This window comes from Macrotis lagotis, chromosome 3, assembly GCF_037893015.1.
Source record: "Macrotis lagotis isolate mMagLag1 chromosome 3, bilby.v1.9.chrom.fasta, whole genome shotgun sequence".
NCBI classification, from domain to species: Eukaryota; Metazoa; Chordata; class Mammalia; order Peramelemorphia; family Peramelidae; genus Macrotis; species Macrotis lagotis.
The window spans coordinates 228,119,162-228,146,164 of NC_133660.1; the positions used below are offsets into that span (position 1 = coordinate 228,119,162).

Consider the following 27,003-nt stretch of genomic DNA (forward strand, 5'->3'; position numbering starts at 1 on the left):
TACCCCTTTGCCCACCCCCACTATGTGACGTATGGTGGATTTTACCTATTCTCTTCCTACTCTGATTGAGTAATTGCTATACATATGACTTGTAGAAGAGCTTAATTACAGAAAATGTGAGGTCACAGAAAGTAGAATTTCTTGTGTGCCTGGAGTTCTCCTTCTAAGATGGGCAAATCAGAGTAAGTAATGTACATCATATTTTGTCAAATACAAAAGACAGGAAATAAATCTAATCAAGTTCTTAATGATTCCTGACATTTCTAATGGACAAAGTAGTATGTATATTTTTGGCTCATTTGCAGTTTTTTTTTTTTTTTTTAGATTTTTCAAGGGTTAAGTGGCTTGCCCAAGGCCACACGGCTAGGTAATTATTAAGTGTCTGAGGTTGGATTTGAACCTAGGTACTCCTGACTCCAAGGCCAGTGCTTTATTCACTGCGCCACCTAGCCGCGCTGCTTTTTCTTTTTGCAATAAGATTTGAAAGGTTCCTGAGGGAGAAAGGAGCCTCTGAAAAGAGAAAGCATGATAGACATGCATGAATAGATCATGAGAAAGCCAGGAACTTTTATTAGGAGATTTTTAAAAAAAAATTTGGTTCTAGATAAAATAAAAAAAGGGAAAAAAGGAGGAAAAGCAAATGACAAAAAAGAACAATAGCTCCAATATAGAAAAAGAAAAATAGATACTATATTCCCCCAAACCATATTGTCAATATATTCTCTCAGTATATTCTCTCAAATAGGGGGGAAATAAAGCAATAGATTTAGAAATCTATTAATCAATAAATCCTAACCAAAGATTTAATCCTAATCAATTCCTGAGGCACTAACGAGAAGCAAATAGTACATATTTCACAAACAGAAACCATAAGGAGAAGCAGCTGGCTCTCTGGAACATGTCAGGATACACTCTGTTGCATTAAAATTAAACAAGTTCCTCTTAAAACAATTAAAGTGGTATTGGTAATTTAAATATTGTTACCCCATGTCCTCCCCACCCACCTCCATTCTATTATTAGCAAACTTCCTTCACCTAAAACTTCATCTTATATATCTTTTGCTTTTCCCAGCTTCTTACCCTCATGGAAAACTGGCACACCCTAGAAGACACCACATGCCTGGCTATTTCTCCATGATTGACTGTACTTTCCTCTCACTTCCATAAACACATAATACCAAAAGAAAGAGAAGGGATTCATACTTCCAAAATATTACATTTTTAAGCTAGAAAAATTAGTAACTAAATTCATATGAAGAACAAAAGGTCAGGAATATCAAGGAAATTAATGAAAAAATGCAAAGCAAGGTCATCTAGCCATATCAGATCTAAAATTATATTATAAAGCAGCAGACAAAAACTATTTGGTTAAGAAATAGAGTGGTGGATTAGTGGAATAGATTAGGTGCAAAAGAAGCAGTAGTAAATGACTATAATAATCTGTTGTTTGATAAACGCAGAGTCCAGCTTCTGGGATAAGAACTTACTCTTTGGTGGGAAAAAGAACTGGGAAAACTGGAAGATAATGTGCCTGGAACTGGGCACAGATCAACATTTCACACCCTATACCAAGATAAAGTCAAAACGGGTACAGAATTTAGACATAAGTTGATATCATAAGTTAATTAGATGAAGAAGAAATATTTTACCTGCCAGATCTATGGAAAGGAGAGCAGTTTATGACCAAAGAGAGAGAACATTATAAAATGCATGGATAATTTTGATTAAATTAAATTGAAATAGGGGCGGCTAGGTAGCGCAGTGAACTCAGTGATCTGGCTCTGGAGTCAGGAGAACCTGAGTTCAAATGTGGCCTCAGATACTAATTATCTAGCTGTGTGACTTTGGGCAAATCACTTAACCCCATTGCCTTGTAAAACAAAAACAAAAACAAAAAAAAAGGAAATTAATCAATGTTGGAGGGGATGCCCAAAAACCGGGACACTAATGCATTGTTGGAAAACCTTTCTGGAGAGCAATTTGGAATTATGCCCAAAGAGCAATAAAATTGTACATACCTTTTGATCCAGCAATATCACTACTGGGTCTGTATACCAAAAAAAAAAAAAAAAACACCAAAAAGAGTTTAAATACCTTACATGTACAAAAATATTTAAGCAGCTCTTTTTATAGTGGCAAAGAATTAGAAATTGAGGGGATGCTCATCAATTAGAGAATGGCTGAACAAATTGTGTATATGAATGTGATGTAGTACTATTGTTCTATAAAAAACCATGAGGGACAGGATTTCAGAGGAGACTGGAAAAGACTTGCAAAACCTTGAAGTAGAGTGAAGTGAACAGAACCAGAAGAACATTGTACACACTAATAGCAACATTGGGTGATAATCAACATGATGGACTTGTTCATTTCAGCAGTACAATAATCAAAGATAATTGTAAAAGACATGTGATGGAAAATATCACTCATATCCAGAGAAGAAACTATGAAGTTTAAATGAAGACCAGAGCTTACTATCTTTAATTTTTTTTTTTTTTAGGTTTTTGCAAGGCAAATGGGTTTAAGTGGCTTGCCCAAGGCCACACAGCTAGGTAATTATTAAGTGTCTCAGGCCAGATTTGAACTCAGGTACTCCTGACTCCAGGGCCAGTGCTCAATCCACTGCGCCACCTAGCCACCCCATCCTATCTATGATTTTTAAAAGCTGTCTTACATATTATGTCATCTTTTTCTCTCTAATGTTTTTTTCCCCTCTGTTTGGATTTGCTACTTCTTTCAGAACATGATTAATATGGATCTTTGTTTAGGAAAGTTATATATGTATAGCTTATATTGGATTGGGGAAGGGGAGGGAAGAAGAAAAGTGTAAAATTCAAAACCTTGCAAGAAAAATGCTTGCATGTAGTGGAAGGAAGGAAGGAAGGAAGGAAGGAAGGAAGGAAGGAAGGAAGGAAGGAAGGAAGGAAGAGGTAACTATTTGCTCCTGAAGGCCACTTCCAAATTCACCTTTTACTACTGCCATTCAGCAATCTCTCTCCCTTTAAGGGTCACTTGCCCTTGGTTGCAATTGTTTTCTTCAGCCCAAATCAAAATGAACTAAGTGCTTGGTTCAGTCTTCTGCCCATCTCTTCTCAAGGTTCTGACAGACATATTCAGACCTTCTAAATCCTGTATTAAAGTTCCTCTACAACCTAGTGTCATATTGTCTTTTCAGGCTTCTTTCTTTCTTTCTTTCTTTCTTTCTTTCTTTCTTTCTTTCTTTCTTTCTTTCTTTCTTTCTCTCTTTCTCTCTTTCTCTCTTTCTCTCTTTCTCTCTTTCTTTCTTTCTTTTTAATTAAAGATTTTATTTATTTTGAGTTTTACAATTTATCCCCCAATCTTAATTTCTTCCCCCCACCCCACCCCCCACAGAAAGCAATTTGTCAGTCTTTACATTGTTTCCATGGTATACGTTGATCCAAATTGAATGTGATGAGAGGACAAATCATATCCTTAAGGAAGAAACATAAAGTATAAGAGATAACAAGATCAGACAATAAGATATCATTTTTTTTCTTAATTAAAGTTAATAGTCCTTGAACTTTGTTCAAACTCCACGGTTCTTCATGTGGATACAGATGATATTCTCCATTGCAGACAGCCCCAAATTGTCCCTGATTGTTGCATTGATGGAAGGAGCATGTCCATCAAGGTTGAGCATCACCCCCATGTTGCTGTTCGGGTGTACAGTGTTTTTCTGGTTCTCATCTCACTCAGCATCATGCAAATCATCAGTTCATGCAAATCCTTCCAGGCTTCCCTGAATTCCCAAATCTCCTGATTTCTAATAGAACTATAGTGTTCCATGACATAAATATACCATAGTTTGCTAAGCCATTCCCAATTGAAGGACATTTACTTGATTTCCGATCCTTTGCCACCACAGGGGTGCTATGAATATTTTTGTATAAGTGATATTTTTACCCTTTTTCATCATCTATTCAGGGTTTAGACCCAGTAGTAGTATTGCTGGATCAAAGGGTATGCACATTTTTTGTTGCCCTTTGGGCATAGTTCCAAATTTCTCTCCAGAAAGGTTGGATGAGTTCACAGCTCCACCAACAGTGTAATAGTGTCCCAGATTTCCCACAACCCTTCCAAACAATGATCGTTTATCCTTTCTGGTCATATTGGCCAGTCTGAGAGGTGTGAGGTGGTACCTCAAAGAAGATTTAATTTGCATTTCTCTAGTAAGTAATGATTTAGAATAATTTTTCATTGATCTCCTCATCTGTAAATTGCCTTTACATAACCTTTGACCATTTGTCCACTCTGGGGGATGGCTTTTTTTAAAAAAACATGACTTAGTTCTCTGTATATTTTAGAAATGAGTCCTTTGTCAGAAACATTAGTTGTAAAGATTGTTTCCCAGTTTACTACATTTCTTTTGATCTTGGTTACAGTGGTTTTATCTGTGCAAAAGCTTTTTAATTTAATGTAATCGAAATCATCTAGCTTGTTTTTAGTGATGATCTCCATCTCTTCCTTAGTCATAAACTGCTCCCCTTTCCATTGATCTGACAGGCTCTGTCCTCCCTCGTGGTACGTGAATGACCATAAGTGCCCCCCTCTGCCACGGGGTTGAGGTGGGGGAGCTGTTCTATGGGGGGGCCTAGAGCGTGATCAGGATCTGTTTCCTGGATCTGGGCTGTGGTGGTGGCTGCTGCTGTGTGCCCTGAGGGCTGGGCTTCACGTGCTCCTGCTCACTCTGGCAGAGGGTCCCCTGCTGTTCCCTCAACTTGTGCCTGGTGCTCCCCAGGGTGTAGCTCAGGAAACTCCCCCACTGCTCTGAGCCTTGGCTCCCAGTGCCCTGGGGGATGCTGAAGTTCTTTCTCTCTGGCGGGCCACCCCTCCAACCACAGGAAGCAGAGCCTTTCTGCTCTTTTCCAGGTTACCTTGAGTAGGAGAACTGCCTCACTAGGTCCCTCTGTGGGTTCTGTTTCTCGAAAATTTAGTTAGAGTTCTTAGTTTCAAAGATTTATGAGAGAGCGCCTAAGAGAGGATCTGCTCTTGTCACCATCTTGGCTCTGCCCCAAAGCTCCATTATCTAACATAGTACCTAACACATTTTTTTTAATAAAATAAAGGTTTTATTTATTTATTTATTTAGAATTTCACAATTTTCCCCCTAATCTTGCTTCCCTCCCTTCACCCCCCCACAGAAGACTGTTACTGTTTACATTGTTTCCATAGTATACATTGATCTAAGTTGAATGTGATGAAAGAAATCATATCTGCAAGGAAGGAAAAATAAAGTGTAAGAGGTAGTAAAATTACATAGTAAGATAACATGCATTTTTTTTTTTAAATTAAAGGTAATAGTCTGGTCTTTGTTCAAACTCCACAATTCTTTCTCTGGATACAGATGGTGTTCTGCATCACAGATACTACAAAATTGTGCCTGATTGTTGCACTGATGGAATGAGCAAATCCATCAAGATTGATCATCACCCTCATGTTGCCGTTAGGGTGTACAGTGTTCTTCTGGTTCTGCTCATCTCACTCAGCATCAGTTCATGCAAATACCTCTAGGCTTCCCTGAAATCCCATCCTTCCTGGTTTCTAATAGAACAATAGTGTTCCGTGACACACATATACCACAGTTTGCTAAGCCATTCCTCAGTTGAAGGACGTTTACTTGATCTCCAGTTTTTTGCCACCACAAACAGGCCTACTATGAATATTTTTGTATAAGTGATGTTTTTACCCTGTTTCATAATCTCTTCAGATTATAGACCCAGTAGTAGTATTGCTGGGTCAAAGGGTATGCACATTTTTGTTGCCCTTTGGGCATAATTCCAAATTGCTTTCCAGAAATGTTGGATGAGTTCACAGTTCTACCAGCAATGTATTAGTGTCCCAGATTTCCCACATCCCTTCCAGTATTGATCATTGTCCTTTCTGTTCATATTGGCCAGCCTGAGAGGAGGTGTGAAGTGGTACTTAACACATTTTTAAAAATAATTTTATTTAAAAAAATTTTTCCAATGATATAAAAAGATTATTTTCAGCATTTATTTTTGTAAGATTTTGAGTTCTTCATTTTTCTTTCTCCCCCTCTACCCCCCAAAATAGCAAGTGATTTGATATAGATTACTTATGTACAATCATATTAAATGTATTTCCAAATTAGTGATGTTGTAAAAGAAGAATCAGAGTAAAGGGAGAAAAACTTGGAGAAAGAAAAAACAGAAAAACACCTTTTAAAAAAGTGAAAATAGTATGCTTTGGTCTTCATTGACTCCATACTTCTTTCTCTGGATGTTAACACATTTATTTTTAACCTGACCTTCAGTTTCATTACTTTAAGGAACTTTGTCAACAAGTGCTTGTTTGGCATACAGTCTTTGCCCTCCAGGATTTAAAAATTCTGATGGGAGAGATAGCAGACTAATAATTATATTCATATAAGATATACAGAGTATATGGAAGAGATTCAAAGAGGGCAGACCCTAGGAGGAAAAGGCCTTCACAAGGCAAGATTTGAGTTGAGTCCTGAAGGCTTGGCAGTAAAGATTTACTAGTTTAGACAGATACTTTAGAGAGCTGCCTGGGATTTTAGTGACTTTTCCAGAGTCCAGCTGATTAGTGTCAGAGATGGGACTCCAAGCCAGTTTTCTATCCATGATAGCATTCTACCCCTTGATTGGCACATGGTTTAATAAATTCTTATTGATTCAAATTTAACAATTGAACTGACTGAAATCAATCTGGGAGGGAGAAACTTAATAGCAAACTCCTTTGTTAGAAGTTACTTTCTTGGGGGCGGCTAGGTGGTGCAGTGGATAGAGTGCTGGCCTTGGAGTCAGGGGTACCTAAGTTCTAGTCTGGCCTCAGACACTTAATAATTACCTAGCTGTGTGGCCTTGGGCAAGCCACTTAACCCCATTGCCTTGCAAAAAAAAAAAAAGAAAGAAAGAAATTACTTCCTTGTTTTCTCTGTTGTTGGCAATCTGTTATGTTAGTTACAGGTGGGTATTATGGTACATCAGTTAAATTGACTTTTCCTTTATCCTATGATCATTTACAATTTCATTCTTGAGTCAACCAGAACCCAAAGAAGGAAGAGTTGAAAATCTCTGAATCATTCAGCTGCCATGGTGAGACAGAAGCTTCTGGAGAGTAGATTTTGGATAATTCTTAGAATTTCATTAATAAAAAAACTTCTGGGACTGTGTGTGACTTCAAATCAGTGTGAGGAATTATGCTGAGAGACCCTACTCTGTAGTCCAGATTCTTCCACTAGAACAATGGCCTGAGGCAGCTGCTGGTGCAGTGGTAAAGTGCTGTGTCAGAATCAGGAAGAAAGGCATTCAAATCCACATCACAAACTTACTAGCTTTGTGACTTATTGCCTCAGTTTCCTCAATTATAAAATGAGGATAATAATGGCTCCTCCCTCCCAAGGTTGCTGTGAGGATCAAATGAGTTAATATTTATTTGGTAAAACACAGTTCCTGACACGTATTGGGCACTATATAAATGCTTATTCCCTTCCCTCTCTATATTTTGTGATTTTTTTCTATAATTCAATATTATGAGTTCATAATATGTATCACAGAATCTCAGAATTTTATTGTTGACTCTATTTGGTATGAACTTTTCACAAAAAGTAATTCCCTCAATAACATATCCAAGTCTTTACTTGAAGACTTCCAGTGAGGAAGATTTTACTACTTCTGAATGAGCCCATCTATCTCCCTTTTAGAACACTCTAACTTTTAGGAAGTTTTTCTTTTCAATGAGCTACTAAATCTGCCGCTGCAACTTAAAGGATCACAGGATTTTAGAGTTCTGAGGTACTTTGGAGACGATCTAGTCTAACTCCCCCTCCATGTTACAGTTGAGGAAACTGAGGCTCCAAAATGCTAACTGATTTACCCAAGATTGTGCAAGTAGTAAACAGCAGAATTAGAATTCAGATTCAGATATCATTGATTTCAGCTGACAATTCCCATGTATTTCTCCTAGTCCTGCTTCTGAGGAAAATTAGAGAAATCTCATCCTTGAAATTCCCTATCATAAAAACATAACAGGAAAAACTATACTTAAAACTGAATACTTAATTTTTTTAGGTCAGTTGATACACAGACTAGTGCTTTCCCTGCATGATTGAATCTCCACATATATAAGCCTACCATTTGGTTTCTGTCTATGGGATTCAGTTGGTCTAACAAGACATTTTTCTGAGCAGAAGCTAGATATGTAGTAGTAAAGCATATAGCTTCATGGGATTTTTGAGCTGGAAGAAAACTTAAAGATTCTCATCTATTCTAGCCCCCTCATCATATGGATGAGAGAACTGACTCCTAGAGAGAGACAAAAGGGAGTTTTCCAATATAACAGATAAAGCAAATGACAGAGGTGATATTCCAGTCTAGGTCCTGCAACTTCAGATTCATTGCCTTCTTCCACTATATTCACTAGGAACAATGAATGAAAGAGAGAGAAGATTTTTGGTTTAATTTAAAAATCTTTTTAAAAATTGAAGCCAATGAGTAGCCTTAGTAGATCATCATTTCTTTAGATTTAAAATGGAGAATAGGAGAGTACTTGTGGAGGAGATTGCTGATCAAATACAGGTTGGTATATTTGTTCTCTCTGATTCTGTGATGAAAAGGAGTACTTTATGATGTTAAAGCTCCAAAAAAGATTTCAGGAGAAAGACTTAGGTATTCAATGTCTGGCAAAAGGTCTCAAGCTCTCTAGTGAAACTGCAGTGGTTTGTCCTAAGACTCTGAATGTTCTCTAAATGCCTAAGAAAGACCATGATAGCAGACTACATTACAGAGATAGATTTTTTAGTACTCAAAGAATCTACTTAGCTTTTAACTCAGATTGTTTTGTATTTCTAAACTGATGTTTTATTGATTGCAGGTTGTGTGACTAGAAAACCTTTATGGAAGCCCAATGGGTAGTAATGGAAGATGCTGTTCCAATAACTAAGGTAGGGGAAATATATTTCCTATTTTTAAAATGGAATTTGAAAAAGCAGTTTTGTCAGTCAAGTTAATGTCATTACAAACAAAACAAAAACCTGTGACCCTCAATTTTATTTCTACTTCTGAAAAGTAAGATCTATAAAATATTTTTCATGAAATGAGAATATATGGTATATGTAGTAGCATCCTCAGTTTATAGTTAGGCCTTGACTTGGGGTCAGACCAGACCCTAAGAAATTGTTGTGAGGATCAAATATAATAGCATATATAAATCATTTTGTAAACCTTAAAACACAATTTAAATATCATCTTTTAAACATATACATATGTATAATGTAAAGTGTGTTATGTAAAGGCCTTAGCAAAATCCAAAATACTATATAATGCTATCAATATTAGTGTTTTTTTCTTAATTTCTTCTATGAGAGTCAAACAGCATAACTGTAAGACTAAGTGAGATTGCCTAACTGCTAACTATGGATAGAAGCCTAGAGGGGTTATTAAAGCTGTGGCAGAGCTAAGTTTTTATTATTAGCTTTATATAATGCTTCAAGGTTTTACTTGAAAATTTTTCCAGAAAAAGGATTTTGTCAAGAAAATAATATTGGGGGGGCAGCTAAGTGGTGCAGTGAATAGAGCACTGGCCCTGGAGTCAGGAGGACCTGAATTCAAACCCAGCCTCAGACACTTGATAACTACCTAGCTGTGTGACCTTGGGCAAGTCACTTAACTCCATTGCCTTGCAAAAACAAAAAAAATTGCTAAGAAAATATAATATGTGAATATAGTATTACAATATGAAAGATAATGAAAAAATTTCTACTTCCTCAATTACTAGTTTTAAAATGTTATTGCCATAGATAGAAAAATTTCAATAATGCTGTGAATGTGACAAGTAATTAAGAACAGGTCCTAGTTTTTCATGTTTCTGTGTTCTTTAAACATTTTCAAATATTGATGGTTTCTAATGTACATTAGCCCTGCACCTACCTAATCTGGAGTGTAGGAGTTAGTAACAGTTCTGTCCTATGCTATCTGAAATGTCAGAACAAGTGAGGCTTCATGTACCGGATGGCATATTATAGACATCTGAAAAACAGGGATGGTGTTCTAAGTGAGAAAATCCTTCCTGAGCCAGATTTTCCCCAAGCATTAACTTTTCTGTTCCTAGTTAGTTGGCTGCCTCTGAGAAAACTATCTCTTTATTAGATATCATTTAGTAAATGACTCTTGTAATAGCCTATGCTTTAAGAGGAACTTCAAGAGGTGTTTTATTTATAACTTTCCATTTCTCAGAAATCTATTGTGCCTCCTATTGCACTTAAAAGATATTAAATAGTAAATTAACCTTCAGTGTTCCTAAGAGCAGAAAGAGAAAGGCTGACTGCTTGACTGAAACTATGGAAAAGTACCTTTTCATTTTGGGATCACCGTAGATCTCACCTTTATATTCAGTTTGATGAATATTGATACAAAGCTATTTTGTATCAGTTTGCTGAATATTGATATAAGCTATTGAAGCAGGATGTAATTAATATAATGTTTAACTTGAAGTAAGGATAGAACAGAACTATAATCTTGCCTCTGACAGTCACTAATCATGAGACCATAGGCAGATCATTTATAACACACTGATAAATCCCACAGGGCTCTTCTAATGATTAAATGTTATACTGCATATGAAATCCTCTTTAAACCCTGAAGCAGTATGTGTCACTCATCTTTATCATCATCTTAATATGGGTCACCTTTTCTGAATTTGCCTCTATATTCTATGGATAATCTTTGAGATTTACAGACTTCTATGTGCTAACTCCAGCTTCTAATATTTTCTTGAATTCAATGTAACTTCTATTTATATACTCCACCAAACTCCCTTCCCTACAACCACTTTTCTGTGATCCCCCAACTTTTTGCTTTAGCTTGCACTCAGAGCCTCTTCTCATATCTAGTCATCAAATTATATTGATTCTACTTTGACAAAACTTTTGACTTCCCTTGCTCTTTTTCTATTCATATACCAGTAGCCTAGTTTAAGCCTTGTTGCTTCTCCTTGGACTGTTGCAATAGCTTCCTAAATGATTTTCCTATCTTAATCTTTCATCTCTCTGATATGCTTTTTACATAACTTTGATTTCAGTGACTCTTACCTCTAAGGATCTAAGAATCAAATACAAAGCCTTCTGATCGATAAAATACATTTGATCATTCCTTGTTTGTCCTTCGTTCTATTCTGGAAGAGGACCAAGCATTCATTAGGCACCATGTCTGCACTATCTAATTGCTAAGGATACAAAAATAAATAGTCCTTCAAGGAGCTTACATTTTAATGGAGGTAAATGGAGTTCTTCTCCCATCAAGTAGAGCAGAAAATAAGGTGAGAAATACTCGTGATGACTGAGGTGTGGAGAAGACCTGATTCCTGACAAAAAAATACATGAAAAAGCTCATCTTTCCTTTGTTTAGCATTTAAATCTTTCCACAATCAATGAATGTTCTTTCCACCTCAAATATTCCTAGAGATGTCTTCTTATTTTTCTTCTTTATTCTAATCATTCCCTATTTAATCATAATAATGATTGTCCTTCATTTTTTGGGTTTTTTTTTTACAAAGCAATTTTTTAACAAACTTTTACAACTTTTTTACAACTTTTACAAAATGGCTTGCCCAAGGCCACACAACTAGGTGATTATTAAGTGTCTAAAGTCAGATTTGAACTCAGGTACTCCTGACTCCAGGGCCGGTGCTCTATCCATTGCTCCACCTAGCCACCCTGTCCTTCAATTTTGAAGAAGATCACAACATCAGGGATGTGATGCCATGACAAACATGTGAATTGGGTTTGAGTGAGGGGGGATGTGCTAAGTCATCAGCCCCACTTTCTCCTCCAGAACCATCTAGTTCTGGATATGAATCAGGATAACTGGAGATGACCCTGGATATGAGGCAGGTCCTCCTCACTTCAACTGTGCCACCTGGCTGTCCCTATTATCTCTTATTCTAACAATATCAAAAGATTATAGCTCTAGAATTGGAAGAAACCTTAAAGACCAGTCAGTTCAACCCTCTCATTTACAGATGAGAAAACTGAGGTCCAGAGAGGATCAGTTCCCTATTCAATGAGCTTTCCATTTCAACAAAATATATTAAAAAAAAAACTCAATGAAGTAGTTCAGCAAAATCATCCAAAATATTAGCCAGAGCTGACAGTGTATGCAATAGTTTACTTCCTAGACCCTACCTCTGCAAAGATGGGATCCATTTTCTCAATTCTTTTCTTGGATAAACTTAGGGAGATTTATTTTCAAAATAATATATATTACTTTGCCAGATCATCATAGCAGTCTAATTTGTGACCATAATCTGAAGACTAACAATATCATACACCAAGCCTTATTAGGTGTGGAATAGCAAGTGAATTTTCTATATGAAATGTTATATTGACTGATAAGAGAGTAGAATCCTCATATGAGAAGACCAGCTTTCCTATGGTGTAGTGAAAATGAGTGTTGTGACCCTAGCAAATGCATGGACCATGACAAGAACTTCAATTGGATTTGAGTGAGGGAGTACTGCTTTAAATCACCAGCCTTACTTTCTCCTCTGGAGCCATCTGGGTCCAGTGGCCCGACAGGAATCAGGACAACTGGAAATGGCCCTGCATGCCAGGCAATCAGGGTTAAGTGACTTGCCAGGGTGGATTTGAAGTGCCAAGTGGCAAGTGTCTGAGGTTGGATTCAAACTCCTGTCCTCCTGACTCCAAGACCAGTGCTCTATCCACTGCACCACCTAGTTGCCTTAATAGATAGGATAGCAATTGACTTATTACATTGCTGTCTAGTCTTGTATCTGTATAAGATTCCATTTTCCTCAGTCTTTCCTGTATAAATAAGCAGTCTTTGATCATTCCTCTGCCTCCAGAACTTCCAAGTGATTAATAGTAGCAGCGAATATAGAAGCAAGACTAACATTGTAGTCAACTTGATTGCCAGGTTTAACATTGACTATCATATAGTAGAAAGAACCCTCAATTTGGAGTCAGTTCTGCTACTGATTACCTGGGAGATTTGGTCACTTAGTCTCATTGGCTTTGACTTCTCGATCTGTAAAATGAGAAATAAGAAGACTTCTGAACTCCTTTCCAACTCTAAAAAGCTGTGATCATAAGCTAGGATCCAGAGCTCTAGAAATATTATTAGTTTCGAATAGTGAAGTTTATTATAACACAGCTCTCTTTTGGAGGAGAGAGACAGAGACAGAGACAGAGAGACAGAGAGACAGAGAGAGAGATGAAATTCAGAATTAGTTTTTCAATACTAACTAGCTAGAAGTAGAAAAAATGTATTAAGAACAGCCTGGGAGGGGCTGCTAGGTGGTGCAGTGGATAAAGCTCCAGCCCTGGAGTTAGGAGTACCTGGGTTCAAATCCAGTCTCAGACACTTAATAATTACCTAGCTGTGTGGCCTTGGGCAAGCCACTTAACTCCATTTGCCTTGCAAAAACCTAAAAATAAAAAAGAACAGCCTGGGGCATTGCAATGGCTTGCTTGGCTTCCCATTTGGCAACCAACTGTCCTGGTCTCATGAATGAGAAATAATTAGCCAGCCATTTTCAAACAGATTTTTTTTTTAGCTTTTTGCAAGGCAAATGGGGTTAAGTGGCTTGCCCAAGGCCACACAGCTAGGTAATTATCAAACAGATTTTGAGGGAAATTTTAAATAGTACTGGATCCTAAAGATAGCAGTTGACCTGCCAAATTATAGCCTCATTGTTGCATATTTTAGATTGAGATGACTTTCTGTCTAAAGCATATGACAAAATACATGGAACACTATTGTTCTATTAGAAACAAGAAGGGATGGGAATTCAGGGAAACCTGGAGGGATTTGCATGAACTGATGCTGAGTGAGATGAGCAGAACCAGAAAAACACTGTACACCCTAACAGCAACATGGGAGTGATGATCAACCTTGCTCATTCCATCAGGGCAACAATCAGGGACAATTTACAATTTGGGGCTATCTGTGATAGAGAATACCATCTGTATCCAGAGAAAGAACTGTGGGGTTTGAATAAAGACCAAGGACTATTAACTTTAATTTAGGGGGAAAAAACTGTTATCTTATTGTATGATCTTGCTGTCTCTTATACTTTATGTTTCTTCCTTACGGATATGATTTCTCTCTGATCACATTCAATTTGAATCAACGTATACCATGGAAGCAATGTAAAGACTGACAAATTGCCTTCTATGGGGTGTGGGGGGAGGAAAGTAAGATTAGGGGGGAAATTGTAAAATGCAAAATAATTAAAATCTTTTAAGTAAAAAAAATGACAAAAATAATAAGACAATTAAGGATAAAATGGAACAGAGACTACCTGAAGGAAACAGAATAGATTGCTACTAAGTACTTGAGCTAAGCTAACATATCACTGTAAAGAGGCACTGAATTTCATTTCTTTCTCTAGAAGTTAAAGTTAAAAAGTGAAACATTGTAGAAGTTAACTTTAATTTTCTAAAGAGGTCCTGCAAATTCACCTGGAGAGGAGCAATTTTATCTCACTAAACCCAAGTAGGAATTTGTATAGAACTTAAAGACAAATCCTGTGGGATGTATCTTCAACTATAGTTTTATAAAATAGTTTTTACACAATTCTGCCCTTGAACCTCTTGCCACATTCCTTTCTATCTGCATCCTTCACCACCACTGCCATCCACTTTCCCCCAACCCCCAGCAACTTGGATGTACTCCTGTTGTACACCTTTTCTTACCAAATTACTGAATATTCCTGGAGGAAGTCATACAACTGTGCTGACCAGGTACACTATAGATTTATATATTTAATCTGAGCTGAACCCTGTGGGCTGTAAGCCAATCTCTTTACTCTTCCTTAGTTGAGGTGAGAGCACACTACTGACAACAATGATCCCAAACTTTAAAATCTCTTTTCAAATCACCTCTACCACTATCTTCCTAATTCTCAGAAGAGGACATCTAATCATACTTTTTATAGCATGACACTTTTGGTAGTCCACTGAAACCTGTGTGGATAGACCACCGACCCTGGAGTCAGGAGGACCTGAGTTCAAATCTGACCTTAGACACTTAATATTTACCTAGTTATGTGACCTTAGGCAAGTCACTTAACCCTATTGCCCTGAAAAAAAAAGAATAATGTTTTTAAAGACATAAAAGTTTACAGTTATACTGAAATTTTTACAATTTTATTGAACCCTGATTAAGGACCTCTGTCTGGTCTATATAACCTTTGTTTGCTCTAGTAAAATAGTCTAGGATCTGCTATCAGGCTGATTTTTATTCCACTCAAGATTATTATTATTATTATTATTATTATTATTATTATTATTATTATTATTATTATTCCACTCTCTCTTAGAGAGTCAGTGCTGCAGTGGAACTTGAAAATCACTGGATCCAGTTCCTTCATCTGGTGGATCAGGAACCTAAGTCGCAGATAAGTAAAGCAATTTGGCCTAGGTCACATGGTTAATAAATGGCAGAGTCAGGATGTGTACGCAAGTCTGCTGGTTCCAGATCCAGAATTTTTCCTATCTGGTATCATTTATTTTACCCCAAAAGAATTAGTTTATTCTACTGTCAATTCACAGTTTATTCTTAGTTAGCAATTGATAGGTTACTTCTTGAGACATAGCTAGTCTTTGAAAGCTTATCAATACGCTAACCTTAGTTGGTTCATAGGAAAATCATGCCAACATATCTTGAAACATCATCATATCCAAACCAGAAAATCAGTCAGCTGCTACCCTACAATTTCTTCTGCATAACTACCTATACCTATGAATGTGTGGCACTTTTTTAATTGCTGATGTATAGAGCCTCATCTTTTCCTGCCTTTGCTTTGGTATCTGTCAGTCAGTAAATAAATTCTGTGCTAAGCTCTGGTATCAGGAAAATATCCCTCATACTCTGAGCAGTATCAGGGCTTAGTTGCTTGTGGTGACTAGCAAGGATAGAGGGAAGGATGAGGAGAAGGGAATTGTTCTTTGAAGGGAATAAGAAAATTATCAGAGTCTAAGGTCTTTAGGGGTGATTTTAACAACTTTCACTCTTTTCTGTGTAACAATAGGCCCTCATGAATGTAACAGATGTAGTCCTTATTACTTCCGAGCTCCAAATAGTCTTTTTTTTTAGGTTTTTGCAAGGCAAATGGGGTGCTCTATCTAGGGGGTGCTAGCCACCTAGCCGCCCCTAGGTGTTTTTTTTTTGGCAAGGCAAATGGGGTTAAGTGACTTGCCCAAGGTCACATAGCTAGGTAATTATTAAGTGTCTGAGACCGGATTTGAACCCAGGTACTCCTGACTCCAGGACCGGTGCTTTATCCACTGCCACCTAGCCGCCCCCGCCCCCCCCCAAGCTTTCTTGGCTTATTTGTTCCCATTCTCCTTGCAGACCTCTCCTTTCACTTAGATTTCATTTGTTCACAAGTACCATTGACCTCTTAGAGTAATGAAAGTAAAATAGTTTAATTCATAAATGTATAGTACTATCAAGGAAGTAAATCAGTAGCAAGTATTATCACCACTCTTCCTCACTCCTTACCACATTCAAGCAGTTTATCTAATCTCTTCACACTCTCACTGCTACATGACCAGAAAGTGTGTGTCTGATCTTTCCCACTTTCCTGCAGTTTCTGTATCCCACCTGTAGTCCATATCTTCTTGGCATTGTATATCTTTTAAGGAGAAAAGAAAGGAAAGGGAGGGGAGGGGAGGGGAGGGAGAGAAAGGGGAAGAGGGGGAAGAGGAAGGGGGAAAGGAGAGGAAAATTGTGTTGAAATGTAAACCTTCTGGCTATACAATTACCTCTCTTTAGAGCAATACAAAGAGGATTATGAGTAGCTAAGTCTAGTCAGCAAGCATTTATTGAGTATGTACTATGTGCCAGATGCTACCAAGTCCACAAAATTCAACTGCACAGAGGAAAGTAAAGAAGGCACAAGGAGGGTTTGTTTCCTTGGAGATTTTGCCCATGGCTGCCTACAACTTCTGGCTCTATGTGATATGGAATGAAGTGGTAAGAGATTTTTCATGCTTGGGGCAGCAAACTTGGCAAGTTTGTTTCCTCAGCTCTTGTTACTCATTTGTCAGGGGATGAAATATATTGTTGGTGGTACTGAACTGATCCAACCATTGTAGGAAAACAATTTTAAATTATGCTTTTAAAAAAATCACTAAACTATGCATACTCCTGAATTCAATGATGTTATTACCAGGCATATGCCCTATGGAAGTAGAAGACAGAAGGAAAAGTCTTATATATAAAAAATATGACAGCATTTTTTTTTTGGTAGTAGCAAAAAATCTAGAGGAAAGGGCATGCCAATAAAGTGGATGAATGCTGAACAGACTGTGGTGAATGGAAGTAAGCACAGGAATAGGGCTGGACCCATGATTTTATAGAAATAGAGGACTCTCAGATGATTCAGTTCAGGCCCAGAGAGATTTAAATGACTTATCCAAGGTCATCCAAGGAAGTGGCAGAACTAGGATTTAGATCCAGATACTAATTAAAATTCCTGTGCTCTTTTTTCTCTGCATGTAGCCTGGTGTTGTCTTTCTCATTTTGTGCTCCTGAAATTTGGATTTGTTCCCACAGGCCAGAAGTTGACTTGCAGATCTCCATGCTGATTCCTACTGTCATATTTTTTCCCCTAATTTTCTGTGATTATCTGGGGAATGTACTAGTTATCAGATACTTAGTCAGTAACCTGTTTTCTCCTCCCATTTAAGGATTCTATTTTCTTCTAAACTCCTTAAGGCAAAGGGTTGTCTGATTTTTCATCTTAGTGCTCTCAGCACTTAGCCTTAGGGTCTTGCATAATAGTATTGTTAAATTGACTTGAATTTAGGGAAAGAAAAAAAAGCATTTCCTTTGGTGCCCTTGTAGAGTTCCAATACAAGTAGTGAAAAGCCATTGTAGGTTACTGATTTGAAGGGAAAAAAAAACATTTTTTATTAACTATAATTTGATATGAGTTTATCACAATCCTTTCATACAGAATTCTACCTTTTAGCTCCATGTTTATACTTTATCTGAAATTCATACTGGTAATGATTTGTTCATGGATATGAAATCCAGGCCTAGTATTTTATCCATTGTGCCATCTAGCTACCTTCAATTGCTTAAGCAAGGTAAGTATGTAAAATATATAAAATTTACTTGCATATCATAATTTGGATAGGAGGCATCCATCATCCATCTGGCTTTACCTTTGTAGCTAGTGAAGTCAAACTCTTATAATTATGGATCTTATTTAGGAGGCTCTACAGTATTTTAAAGTTTGATGTAATTAGCAAAAATGTGATTCCCAAATAAGAATATCCATATTTAGAGGACCTTAATATCTACATGAAATGCTTTTCCCATTTGAACTTTGTGTTTGACATTGTCCATGACTGTAGCAAACACCTTTGATGAGCTTGTGTCTTCCTATTTTGTGCCTTGCTTTATATTAATAATCAGGGTCATGGGACTCTCTGATATGATTTTAACGTATGGCTTAGGAGACACCTTGTTGAAGGAGGACCTTCAAGATGTCATTTTGCTCTGTTGAATCAAACACATTTTATGAACAACATACAGTTTTAGCTGTCAATTATCTAATGATAAAGATGTGATCTGCTATAGAATATTATTTGTAAAAGTCTTTCTCTTCCCTTTTTGTACCTTCAGCAAGGTTGTCCTATATATATATATATATATATATATATATATATATATATATATATATATATATATATATGGATTATTCTCATAAAGTATTTATAGATATGGAGTTGTGGTTATGGGGAGTTGTAGTTATGGTAATATTGGTGGTGGGTGTCTTTTGTGCTAAAAGATGATCAAAATGACATCACTATGTCAGGATCAAGATACAGTGTGTCCATGACTGATCAAACCAGTCCAACCACAGGACAGGCACAAATACTCCCTGTGACCATTTGGAATGGCGATGTCTCTAAATTTGTTCATCTTATGCTATTGCAATTCTGTTTTGCTCATAGAGTGTAGTACCTTCTTTAGTGTAGGCCAGAGAAATAGATTCCAAAGTTCTTCAGAGAGACCTTGAGAGTGTCTTTATGTTACTTCTTCTGACCTCTGTGTGAGTGCTTGTCTTATATAAGTTCTCTGGCAATGTGGCCAGCCCATCAAAGTTGTATTCTCTACAGTAAAGCTTAAATATTTAGCAGTTCAGCTAGAGAAAGAACCTCAGAGAGTAGGCATATGTCAATAGTTAATGAATTTTTTGTCACCTCTTTTCAAGAGTAGTAATATCAGTTATTATTCAGTAATTTTCTGTCAAGAAAAAGTTTTATGGCATCCATCGTTTTTTTATTGATTGTTGATTGTTTGATTCACAGCATTGCTCCATCTCATTAGAAATACACTTCTCAAGTGTATGAATCATTTCAAATTATAAAATCATTTTATCCCTTATCCCCCCTTTCAATTAACCCTTCAAAGACACACAATCTTCAAGAGCCAAAGCATCCTGTAGTCAAATCATTTCATGAACCATTTGTTATCCCCCCCCACCCCCCCCCCCACCCCCCCCCCCCCCCGGCCAAGCATACTCTTTCCCACACTCAGCCTCTTTAGTTCCCCAACCCTAGTACTTAAAACCTAATAACTGAAGTATGGATTAAGTTCCACCCTTCTAAGTAGGTACCCACCCTCTGCCCCTAAAGTCACTTCTGATATAATTAACTATTGAGTCTCTAAGTGCTTTAAGTACTTGGAAGTTCTCTCTCCAGAATTTTACACTTGATTGTTGGCACTGACACTGACTCTAAACCACCCTGCATAGGATATCCTTATCAGAGAAAGTGCTAACCTTTATGGATAAGACAAGATTAAATTAGGTCATAGGAAACTGAGACACATAAGTTTAGAGTAAACACCCTAGCTTTTCAACTGGGCTTTTTGTCTTAAACATAATGATGTCATTTGTTCAATGGAAAGAAAGAGAATCCACCATATCCAAATCCTCTAAATCTAATCTCTTAAATTATATTCAACCCTTTAATTATCCTAAGAGAAATACAATTCTCAAGAATTACAGATGTTATAATTTCCCTTATAGGATGGTTGTTTCTTTTTAGTTGTTTTTTTTTTTTTTTTTTTGCAAGGCAATGGGGTTAAGTGGCTTGCCCAAGGCCACACAACTAGGTAATTATTAAGTGTCTGAGGCCGGATTTGAACTCAGGTACTCCTAACTTCAGGACCGGTGCTCTATGCACTGCACCACCTAGCCGGCCCTAGGATGTAATGGAGAAAAAAAAATTTTTTACCTTCCCATTTACCTTTTTATGCATCTCTTGAGTCTTATAAACAGAGATTGAATTCTCTGTTCAGTTCTGGTCTTTTGTAGCAGGAAATTTTGGAAGTCCTCTCTTTCATTGAATATCCATCTTCTCCCCTGACAGATTGTGCTGAACTTTGCAGAGCAGTAAATTCTTGGTTTTACTCCAAGGTCCTCTGCCCTCCTATGTGGTGTTCCAGGTCCTCCAGTCCTTCAGCATTGAAGCCAATAAGTCCTATATAAGTCTGATTGTGTTTCCTTTGTACTTAAATTGTTTCTTTTTTTGCTGCTTGCAGTATTTTTTCCTTTATTTGAGAATTCTGTCTGGAATTTGGTTATGATAGCCCTTTAGAGTTTTTATCCTGGGGTCTCTTTCTGGAAGAGTTCTATGTATTCTTTCAATGGCTATTTTGCCTTCTTGCTCTAGCAGATTTGGACAGTTTTCCCTGACAATTTCCTGAAAGATGTTTCCCAGGTTCTTATTTTGATCTAGGCTTTCTGGTAGTTCAGTAATTTGTAAATTATCTCTCCTGGTTCTGTTTTTCAGGTTGTTTTTTTTTTCCCTAAAACATACTTTATGTTTTCTTCAATTTTTTTCAGTTTTTTTTTTTACTTTTTTTAATGGAATCTTATAGTCTCATAAATTCATTGGTTTCTGTTTCTACAATTCTAATTTTTAGAGTTTTATTTTCTTCACTTAGTTATTGTGTTTCCTTTTCTAGTTGATTAATTTTGCTCTTTGCTGAGTTGCATTCCTTTTCCAGCTGGTTATGTTTACTTTTAAAGGAGTTGATTTCTTTGGTTAATTTTTCATAATTTTCCTGCATCACTCATTGCTTTTTTCCATTCCCAGAGTTCAGACTTTATTTAGGGTTGGAACCCTCCCTGCTGGCCTACTATATAGCTGCCAGGACCTATGTTGTCAAACTTTTGGGACCTGGACTGAACTGTGGCTAAAAGTCTAATGACTTTCCGACTTTCCTGCCTAGCTGGGCTTTACTTCCCCTTTTCCCCCAAAGAGATGGACTTTACTGAAGATCCTCCACAGTGTCTACCATTGAAAACTTCTTTAGAGCTTGTCTTTTTTTGGTGAGATCTGTCACTTTTTTTGGTGAGATCTGTCAGTGTAAAAGCTTCATTTAATGTTGTATAGGGGATCCATCTTTTTTTTTTTAAGAAAAATTTTATTTATTATGAGTTTTACAATTTCCCCCCCACTCTTGCTTCCCTCACCCCACCTCCCACAGAAGGCATTCTGTTAGTCTTTACATTGGTTCCATGTTAAACATTGATCTCAGTTGAATGTGATGACAGAGAAAGCATAACCTTAAGGAAGATAAATAAAGTATGAGATAGTAAAATTACATAATAATATAACATTTTATTCTCCTAATTTGACGGTAATAGTCTTTGGTCTTTGTTCAAAGTCCATACTTCTTTCTTTGGATATGGATGGTATTCTCCATTGCAGATAGCCCAAAATTGTCTTTGGTATTGCACTGAAGGGATGAGCAAGTCCATCAAGGTTGATCATCACCCCCATGTTGCTGTTAGGGTATACAGTGTTTATCTGGTTCTGCTCATCTCATTCAGCATCAGTTCATGCAAATCTTTCCAGGCTTCCCTGAATTCCCATCCTTCCTGGTTTCTAACAGAACAAACAGTGTTCCATGACATACATATACCACAGTTTGCTAAGCCATTCCCTAATTGAAGGACATTCTCCTAATTTCCAGTTTTTTTGCCACCACAAACAGGGCTGCTATAAATATTTTTGTACAAGTAATGTTTTTACCCTTTTTCATAATCTCTTCAGGTTATAGACCCAGTAGTTGTATTGCTGGATTAAAGGGTATGCACATTTTTTGTTGCCCTTTGGGCATAATCCCAAATTTCTCTCCAGAAAGGTTGGATGAGTTCACAGCTCCACCAACAATGTATTAGTGTCTCAGATTTCCCACACCCCTTCCAACATTGATCATTGTCCTTTCTGGTCATATTGGCCAGTCTGAGAGGTGTGAGGTTCTATCTCAGAGAGGGCATCCATCTTTTCTTGAGATACAAACATTTTCTTAACATGCCCTTCAGAGACTTGGGTATTTCTGAAAATATCAAATATATATGCAGGCACACTTTGCTGATTTGGTGCTGACAAGTTATTTTTCTGAGTCATAATTAACTCCCCATCTTATTGTTTTTATTCTTAACATTTAATGTGATTTTGATCTTTGCTTTAACAAATTGGTTGTCTAGCTATATTCAGACATGTAATTTGGAAATGACTGTCACATAAGTAACCAGTTGTTTCCTAATCAGTAAAATATAATCAGTTTAATTGTTTGTAATACCATTAAGAGCTCACCATTTTCAGTACCTCCCTTCCTTAATTCTTCTTGAAGAAATAATTCTGCATGTGTCTGCATGTCTGGGTATTTGTTAGACTTCTGTGTATCTGTAAACCCTTTGACCCCTTTTGGTTTCTTAATCCTGAACCATAGTTTCCAACATTTCACCCTTCTCTCCCATAATGACCTTTGCATCAATCATTGAGTGTGTGTATGTATGTGTGTATACTATTAATGGAGGAATTTATCACTAGAAAGATTGGTCACTAGGTAATAAAGTTTTCAGTCATAGAAATTGGTAAGATAAATAAAAATATATGATGGTATTCCATTCTATATGATCTTGTACAGTTTTTTCCAGATGGTGGAAAATGGGATAGATTGGATTTAGGAATCACTTAGTAGCCAATTTCTATTTTAAGGAGATTAAGTCAGCAATTTATTTAGGATGTGCTGAATTTGGAAGAACCTAAATAGAGGGAAAAGCCAACTAAAATATTATTTCAGTGTTCCAGGTGCGAATTAGGGCAATGGCTATGGAAATGTTGGAGGAGGGATCATTCAAAGAAGAATGGGGAAAGATGAATCAGATAGCTTTTAGTGGCTAAACAAACCAGTATTTCTTTTCTTTTTTTTAAGAAAGATTTTATTTATTTCGAATTTTACAATTTTTCCCCTAATCTTGCTTCCCCCCACACACAAAAGGCAATCTGTTAGTCTTTACATTGTTTCTATAAACCAGTATTTCTTAATCTGGGGTTTGTGTCTTTAAAAAAAAATTGTGTTTCAATATAATTGGTTTCCTTTATAATCCTATTTTTTCTATGCTTTTTTATTTTATTTTTTTATTCTGTGCTTTTTAAAAACCTTCTGAGAAAAGGTTCATAGGCTTCATCAGACTTCCAAATGGGTTCATGATCCCTCAAATTTAAAATTTCCCTGAATTAGATGATAGCTCAGACCCAAGCAGAGTAATCTAGAATGATGATCATTGAGGAAGGGGTTTTAGGTTTGAAAAAAAGGGAGTCACATTTCATCTTAGAGGCTAGTGGTGATAAGAGTAGAAATCATATCACAGAAACTAAGGAAGTGATGAAATATATGGTAACATTATATAGCTCACCTGTTTGGAGAATTTAGTTATAAAAGGACAAGTTAAAATTTTTGTGTTATTTTGGGGTAAGGGTAATAGGGCTAAGTCAATATATTCTTTTTTTTTAATCTTTGCAAAGCAAATGGGGTTAAGTGGCTTGCCCAAGGCTACACAGCTAGGTAATTATTAAGTGTCCCAGGCCAGATTTGAACTCAGGTACTCCTGACTCCAGGGCCAGTGCTCTGTCCACTGCCACCTAGCCACCCCTAAGTCAATATATTCTTAAGGTAATAGAGATTAGCTAGTTGCTCCTTTTTCCACCTGATGATTGATTCTTCTTTCACTTTCTAATTGTTCTTTTTAGAGCCTGTAACTTTAATAGTAGAAAGCTTTACAGAAATTATTATTATACCTAATTATTATATTATTATTACATATTATATTATGTATTATATTATTATATTATTATACCTAACACCTCAACAGTGTTCAGTAAAGTCACTAAACTGGACCCAGCTCATGAGACATGACCTAATTAGCTTATAGCAGCCAAAAGTGGTACTTCAAACTAAATTCAGAAAGCAAAGAACTACTCCTATGGGACAGTGAACTCTCAGGGTCCACTGAGACAATATTGGTGGTTTTCTTTATGCCAAGAAGAGCTTTTCCAAGTTATTGTTGTAACTCTATGGAAGGGATTTGTGATGCTGAAAAGAGAAAATATAATTATAACTGGATCTATTTTTTTTATTTCAACTTACCCTGAAGTGTTTGTTCTACTATTTCCCATTGTCAGTTCTGAATTTCCAATTTAAGAACATGATAATTAACAAATGATGGACTTAATTGTGATATTTTATGTGTATATTTTAGATCATTTCCCCAATCCTGCACACTGAATTTTCTTTCCTTTTCCTCTAGCTCCTTCTCCCTTTCAGAATTTCCAAGGATGTTTCCATATCTTGGCAATGCTTAGATTAAAGTATGCTGCTTCATTGGCATTTAATAAATACTTAATAGTGAGTGATGGATTGTTCTGATTATGAAGGACCCTGCAACTTTGCTTTAAACAGCTTTTAGAGAAAAGACTTACAGCTTTTCCTGTTGTACTTTCCTTCTGTTTGGCAGCTTCTTTTGCCAAGTTTGCTCAATAGAAAAACTACCAAGTCTACATACAGATCAACACTCTCATTCAAGGGAATATAGAAAAGTCCATTCAGTAAGACTGGGTGAGTAGGAGGATGGGATAGGAGTTTTGACAAGGCTTTTCCCCTTTCTTTGTGCTGCCTTCTGCTGCTCTGCTGCTTTTATAAATTACATGCCTTTGTAGAATCTGCTTGCATAATTCTTATTATATCATCTTAGTAGCTAGAATCTCTGAGTTGAAAAGAATCATATTGGGTATTTAGTTCAACCTTCACTTAAACCGTGAACCTCCATTACATGATCATCTCTGCATAGTCATCAACCTCATTTGAACTTAAGCCAATTTATTAGTGATTCTCTAAAATGTACTGCCCAAAACTCAACATTATTCTATAGATATGATCTGACTAGGGCAGAGAATAGAAGAACTGTCTCCTCCCTTTTGAAACTTTATATGTATTGAACTCTGTTTTAGAGGACTGTATACTCTAAGAGAAAAAGCACTGAACTTAGACTCAGGAGACTAAGATATGAATTTAAACTCTTCACACTCATCTACATATCCAAGCAGTGGTCAAATCCTATTTTTATTTCCACAAAAACTCTCATCTGTCAACTCTCTACCCAAATAATCCACTCATGAATCCCTAGTTCATGCTCTCATACCCCTTAGTCTGGATTATTACAATTGCCCCCCAGTTTGGTTTCCCTGCCTCAAGTATCTCACTATTCCAATGTATTCTCCATATAGCTAGCTGCCCAGATGATTCTTCCTCAATCTGAACTGTTTTTCCTCATCTGACCATGTCACCCCAACTCCCTAAAACTCAATAAATTCCATTGGTCTGCCCATTCAGCTCCACCTTTCTTGACTTCTTTCACAATTCTACTCAAAACTCACCCTCCACAGGAGACTTTTCCTTGCCTGCTTCTGCCCACCACCACCACCACCACCCCCCAGCCCTCATAGTGCTTTCCCTTTGAGATTACTTTGTATCTCTCTGGTATGAAGGCAATTATTTTAATGTTGTATCCTCCATTAGAATGTGAACTCTATGAATGAAGCAGGGAAGGTAGCAGTTATTAAACCCTTATTATAGGTAGTATTGGGGATGCTGATTGAAAAGATAATCCCTACTGTCAAGGAGCTTATATTTTAACATACAAAACACTATGTGGAAGATTTCAGCAGCAAGTCAAATGGAAGGTCCCATCGTCCTTAGGGTTCAAGTGGCAAAGCAGATGGTAATGCCTCCTCTTTAATGTTATTCTTATTTTGGAAATGAAGATCATTTCTGATGTTGCATGATTTGATAATACAAGGACTGTGGGGCAAGAATGTTTTCTTTTCTGGGCTTAAGTCACTGGAATAGAAGCATTGTTATTCCCAATGTTCTTGGGTTCAGGGTCCTGGGCCATCTCAGGATTTGAAAGGAGATGGTAGTGTTTTGATTTTTCTGATACTTGTTGCCTCCCGTCTCTCTCCTAAGGTACTTTTTAACTTCTTGTCTTACCTTCCCTATGTGTAGCTTTTGGAGATGACAGACACTTTCTTCTCAGGACTTGTCTCCCTGAGGCTGTGAGGGCTGAGCTAGAAGCAGGACTGCTGGTCTAGAAGATCTGTCGCTCTCAGTGCCCCTTGAGACAAAGTTATTCTTTTTGCCTTTCTTTGTATCCCTAGTATCTAAAATAGTTCCTGACACATAATGAATGCTCAATAAATATTTACTGACTTTTTAATACTTTACATTTAATACTTATACTTCATTTAATACTTTAATACATTAATTTAATTTACTAATTTAATTAATTTAATACATTAAATTATAAAATTTTATACATTAATTAGTTACAATATACAATTAACACATTAAATTATACAATTTAATACATTAATTATACATTGAATAAATACAATTAATTTAATACATTAAATTTAGTACTTCCACTTCTTTTAATACTTCTACTATGAGCACAGAACTATGACAAAACCTTAAGGATCAAAGGTTCTAGGAGCTGATTTTCATTTGTTCTCTACCCTTTTGTACTTTATGTTTTTTAGACATTTTTCAGGGGAATGTCTTGTCACTCATACCTTGAAAAGTTGATTGTCATTTTTTTTGTATCCAG

General features: G+C 36.7%; 1 protein-coding gene across 3 annotated transcripts in view; it reads left to right on the top strand.

The window, feature by feature from the left end:
• Positions 1–27,003, top strand: part of PTPRA (protein tyrosine phosphatase receptor type A) — a 224,164-nt gene that overhangs the window by 134,525 nt on the left and 62,636 nt on the right. For all 3 annotated transcript variants that reach the window (XM_074230066.1, XM_074230065.1, XM_074230067.1), the window contains one exon: positions 8,878–8,947. In XM_074230066.1, the coding sequence (XP_074086167.1) occupies positions 8,900–8,947 (48 nt within the window). In that variant the 5' untranslated portion in view covers positions 8,878–8,899. The remainder of the gene's footprint in view (positions 1–8,877; positions 8,948–27,003) is intronic.